Source organism: Olea europaea, chromosome 15 (genome assembly GCF_002742605.1).
Source record: "Olea europaea var. sylvestris chromosome 15, O_europaea_v1, whole genome shotgun sequence".
NCBI lineage: Eukaryota > Viridiplantae > Streptophyta > Magnoliopsida > Lamiales > Oleaceae > Olea > Olea europaea.
Window position 1 is genome coordinate 2,204,407 of NC_036251.1, and position 5,740 is coordinate 2,210,146.

The 5,740-nt window shown below is 32.2% G+C and overlaps 1 protein-coding gene across 1 annotated transcript; it reads right to left on the minus strand.

The window, feature by feature from the left end:
- Nucleotides 1–662: 662 nt before the first annotated feature.
- LOC111411102 (ATP-dependent DNA helicase PIF4-like) lies at nt 663–1,469 on the minus strand. Its single transcript, XM_023041669.1, has one exon. It carries the CDS (start codon nt 1,467–1,469, stop codon nt 663–665), a length of 807 nt encoding a protein of 268 aa, XP_022897437.1.
- Between the last annotated feature and the right edge of the window lie 4,271 nt (nt 1,470–5,740).

Below are 5,740 nucleotides of genomic sequence, written 5' to 3' on the forward strand. Positions count from 1 at the left end.
GAGTTCTTTTGAATTGAATTGAGTTTCGGTCGTTTTTCAGAGGTATAAAAGAGATTCTTGGCAAAAAAACATATTTTTCACAATACTCGCCAGTTGTGATTTCAGCAAAAATTACGTTCTTTTGAAACTTTCGACAAGTAAGGCGTGTCCCATTGCATAACCCTTCAGAAGGATTGATATTTCGCAATAACATGACATGACAATTTACCTTAAGTTTCAATTCATGCGGTGGAATACCATTTGGGGTTAGACTATTCAAAAAATCTTATCACAAGCTTTGTTCTAATTTATCAATTGCTTCATTAAAACTATAATATGTGAACATTTCACTTGGAATCTGTTCTAGCAAAATTCGGTTAATATGATCAACACCTTCATTTGTAGGCGTAAGAATAACTCGATTTATCATTGCATGGAGCTTATCATCATATGCTTCTATATCTGGAAAAACATGATGTATCAAATTTTTTAAAGATGTAATTTCATCTTCAAATGGCAAAACTATATTATTTGGAAGTTAAACGCATTTACAACTATGTTCTTTCTCTGTTCCATCTCCAATTCTTAGAAAGTAATCACAAAATGTGGTATCCAACTTTGCCCTCATATTCTTGATCAATGGTAGATGCAAATACAAAGGTCATAAGTTTGAGAAAACTAAGTTAGCTTTCATTATGTCGTTTTTTCCCTTTTGGCACCACTGGTAGAATTTGACGAAAATCTCCTCCAAAAACTATTACTTTTCCACCAAAAAGCAAGTTACAATCGGTAATATCTCTAAGCATCTTATCTACAGATTCAACAGCAAAATGATTTACCATCGGCGCTTCATCCCAAATGATCAACCTAGGCATTTTCAACAAATTTCCTAAAGTCGATTGCTTGCTAACAGAACAGCTTATTTCAGCAACTGTTTCCAAATGAATTTTAAATCTTGAATAAGCCGTTCGGCCTCCAGGTAAAAGAGATGCAGATACTCCAGATGATGTAATTGCCACAGCAATTAAATTTTGTGACCTTACACCAGTTAGGAACGCTTTATATACAAATGTTTTTCCTGTCCCACCTAGACCGTCAATGAAGAAAGCACCACTCGATTCTGATTTTACTTTTTCCATAATTATATCGTATGCAAACTGTTGTTCTTTATTTAATGTTGTAGCACAAGCAAGACGCCCTTCAATATCAAAATTAGTTGTCTCCTCTTCAACCATTCTTCTCAACCTTTCAGTTTCATCTATATTTACATTGAATGGCACCATGGCATAATCATTTATGTTCTTACCTAATGATTCCAAAATAGAACTAATGTCTTCTAAAGCTCGTAGTTCCGCAATCTCCTTAGGTACATTTTGATGTACATAGTCGTCAAACATATAAACCTTAAACTTATCCCACAAGAACTTTGGATGCTTAGGATTGCAAAGCGTAAGAAGTGATGTAAAGAGACGTCTTAAAGAAGCAGACATTTTGTAAACAATAGCTTAATAAACCATGTAAAAGTGCTGCTTCTCGATATATAGCAACAGTTATCCCATTCAACGTTCGTAAATCACGAAATGATACTGGTCCTCTAATATGATTAAGGAGAATGCGAAGGAAATATCGTTCTCCTTCAGAAGGATTAGCTGTTAAAATTCGTCCTATAATAATTTGTTTCTTTCTGGGAGTCCAAATTTTGTTATTTGCATTCCAAACAAAATATTTTGGGAAATCTCGATACAACAATGTACGAGCAAACTCATTTTCTTCATTCATTCGAAAGAATTCAGTTAACATAGTTCTTCTCGTATTTTCTTTTTTAACAATAGTAGATAAGTCATCATGATCAGTGTATGTTATTTGTTGATGATCCTGAATATGAAGCTGTAAAGAATAAACATATGGATAAATATCTGACAAATTGAAAGAAAAAATTCTCCACGTAGCCTCAAGCGGAGATATCCATCTAGCAGATTGATAAGCAGAAATTTTATCGATTTCCTCATTTGTTTCATTCATGTCAACGGAGAAATTAATACGATCATGTCCTTTGTATACATTTATACAAATATTTTACAGCTTTGATAGAAGAACATACTTCAACATTGATATGACAATCAAATTTTGCACTTAAATAAGGATTTATGGTATGACCTATAAATTGTCTCACATTTGACCCCTACCTATAACAAAAATACCATTATTACGTCGCATATACAATGGATATGAGTTATCACCAAATATAGTAGTATTACTATGATCCTCGAGTATTTATTTTTACAACCTTTATTTGTCTCCATACATACATTTTTAGGATTCAAATTTCCACAAGGGTCATGCATATTATGTTTAACAATAACTGAATAAAGATGGGGGTGTTTTTGTTTGTTAGAAATTTCACAAGACACTATCTTATCAACCTCTTCAGCACAACAAATTTTGTAGCCGCATTTAAAAATCAACAATAGATGTGCATGAGAAAGCCCTCTTTTTTGAAATTCAATAATATATATATGAGCAACAACGAGGCCAAATATATTTTCCTTATATAAATCATTTTTCAATTCTTCTAATTTTGCTCTAAATATATGCGCGATTAGATCTGGTCGATTCTGAACCTCATCATTGTGTCTTAGTTCTCCCTTGATTTCTGGCCAATTTGGATTACATGTTACAGTTAAAAATACATATGATTTTTCATAACATTGTACAATAGTCATTGCATCCATATATCTCTTTAGTAGATCTCTAGGACCACATGCAAAAGATTGTGGTAAAACAAAATTCCTTCCAATTTTGTACCCCTTTGTCTCTCCATTTTGAACATTATCTACAATGCCTTGATAAAGTTCAGCACGATTTTTTTTGTTATTACGAAAATAATATAATCTAGCAGTTTCAATCTTAACATATATATCTACAACATATTGTTGAAATAGTCTACCAGTGTGAAGTAACACAAACGTACCAGAAAGTCTGATTTGTAATTTGTATGAATAGTATTCTTGGCAAGAAACCTGAGACCATTTTTTCGTTCTATTGAGCACTGCATGATGTAACAAAGAAACAATTTCAATATTCATTTGCAACATTCACATTATAGAAGGTATAAAATTTACTAAAATGTGCATTCACTAACCTGTATCCTCTTTTTCAAGAATTTCAGCTGCAAAATTAATTGTGCTGGAAAAAGCAACAGAGCTAGGCAAATGTTGAGGCTGAAAGTATGTGCTTCTACATCTCTCAATAGCCGACCAGATTCACCATATGGAAAAATCAAAGAATATTGCAAAGGATCATAACAACCATAGTATTAGTGAACCCAGTGTGAAACACCAGAATGACAATATATAGTAATATCACGAGTGTGAACATTTGCATTTTCATCATCTTCGATCCATACAACAGCTACTTGAGATGCTGTAGGAGTATTAAAAACTCTTTGATCAACTCCTGGATCACATCTTATATGTATTCGATGGTCATGTAAATTAGTCATATCACTTAAAGGCCTAAAGAATCTACTATATGGATTTACTTTAAGGATTTCAATTAAAGTAATTAAAGTAAATTCAATGAAGGTCTCTGAAATTTTCATACAATTTTGAAGCTCATTATCTGTATCGTAAAAATATAATTACATATAAGAAGGCGTATTATTTTCAGGCATAAGTTAATTTATATAATGATATACTTGTCCCTAAATCCTAAATGTGTAAATATCTCTATATGTTTTCAAAAGTTTTTTGTCGTGCTTTACACCAAACGATGTGAACGCAAAATGGTTATTATATCCTTTTGCATTTTTTTTTAATTCCATATATATTGGATCTTTAGAAGTAAACAAGCCGTACGACTCAATTGGTAGTTCTGGCATAAAGAGCTTAACTTTTCCATCAGAACAACAAAAACCTTTACTTTCTCTATAAAATTTTCGTGCACCACAATGCTTACAGTCAATGCATGTTGGTAATATATATGCAGTACTTGGTATAATCAATATCTTAGAACTTTCTTCTACTTCAGAATTAGAAATATAAGTTGTTTCTTGGTTTGAAGTAGAAGCTTCAAAACGATCATTTATAGTAGATTCTTGCATTTAGACAACACTCGAATTATTATCTCCACATAACATACGGTCAGTTATCCTCCTGCGATGATCAATGCACCCGATTTTAACTCGATTTCGCCCCTTTCTCTTTGATTATGTTGTTGGCGAATGAAGGCACGGTATGACTCATTTGTACTCTCAGAAATAATTTGAGGGTTAATTATATCAGGCTCTCCATCAGCACATGTTTCGAAAATATCCATCAGAACACTAAGACAACTTGTTGAACAATTAGAATCCAACTTTAGCAACAGGAACTAAAAATACTGAAAAAAAAATACCACGTGTTAAATTATATATAAGCTAAAACTGAACTTTACAAAATAAAAAATGATCTAAACCATGACTAAAAATTTACTTTACAGGGCTCCTAAATGTTTATTATAAATGTGAAATGTCATTTTGGCTATCTTCATAATACTATAAATAGGATCAGAAATTACGCTCATTGCATGAGGAGGACTATTTTTACTGACTAAAAATAAAACATTCGATGAAAAAAAAGAAGAAGAAAAAAAGGCTAATCAATATAATCTATGAAGAAATAAGACTGAATTTTTTCAACGGCAAAATAAATCATAAAATGCAAAGAAAACCTAAGAATGTTATAATTGACCTCTTATATTGGACTCTCATAAATTGCACAGAATCTTGGGAAAATTTATTAGCGTCTGCAAGCCTATTTTTCATCTTACGAAGAAACCAACTAAAGGGAGGATTCATACAGTGCACAAACAAAGCATAACAACTAATAACCTTGTTAGAAATTTAAAAACACAACTTACTATAACAAGTGATCAAAATAAACCTACTATTCAAACCTATGAAGAATCAATTAGAAGAAAAAAATTATTTAGAAAAAGTTACCTAAGAAAGACCGTATTACCACGGTTCAAAAAAATACAATTGTCTGGAAGAAAAAAAAAAAAAAAATTTAAAAAGTTACACGACAAAGACTATACTGCTACAGTCGTAAATTTCACCAACCATCAGTTGCCATAGAATCCCTTTTTTCCACCTATCTCTGTCGCTTGCGAGCACCCGAAATTTCTGAAGATTAACGTGGTCATGTTGAATTTAACGATTACATATTTATTTATGTTTAATTTGATATCTCTATTTCCTTTTATTAGTTTGATTTTGGTGGTTCATGTGGCCCGTTCTCTGCAATTTGTTTTTGTCGTCCCTAATCTACCTCTCATTGGTTCTTGTTCATTTTCTGCCAATTTCATCCTGCGAAGTCTACTGGCTCGGTGAAAAGATAAGATTTTCTGGTTTTAGACCACAAATCATATAAATCTAACTTCCTCTGATAATTTTCAGCTAGATCTTCCGTGGAAATTGTTCGTTGTTGATGTCCTAAGTTCTAGTCTACCAAGGTTTCTGCTTTTAGAACACATCTGAAGACTTATGGCTTCACCTATGGATCATGAGCCAACGTTCATTTTAAGAGACAAGTTAATCTTTTTGCAAGTGAGTATTGGTACTAATTTTACGGGGCATCTAATTCTTCTTTTACGTTTTTTTTCCCATGTGGCATCATAAAGTAATTTCTCAAATTAATTGAGTTCCTTTTCCAATTACGCCATAAATAATTCAATGGTGTTATGTACGTAAATTAACTGTGTGTGTGTGTGTTTTGTGCTT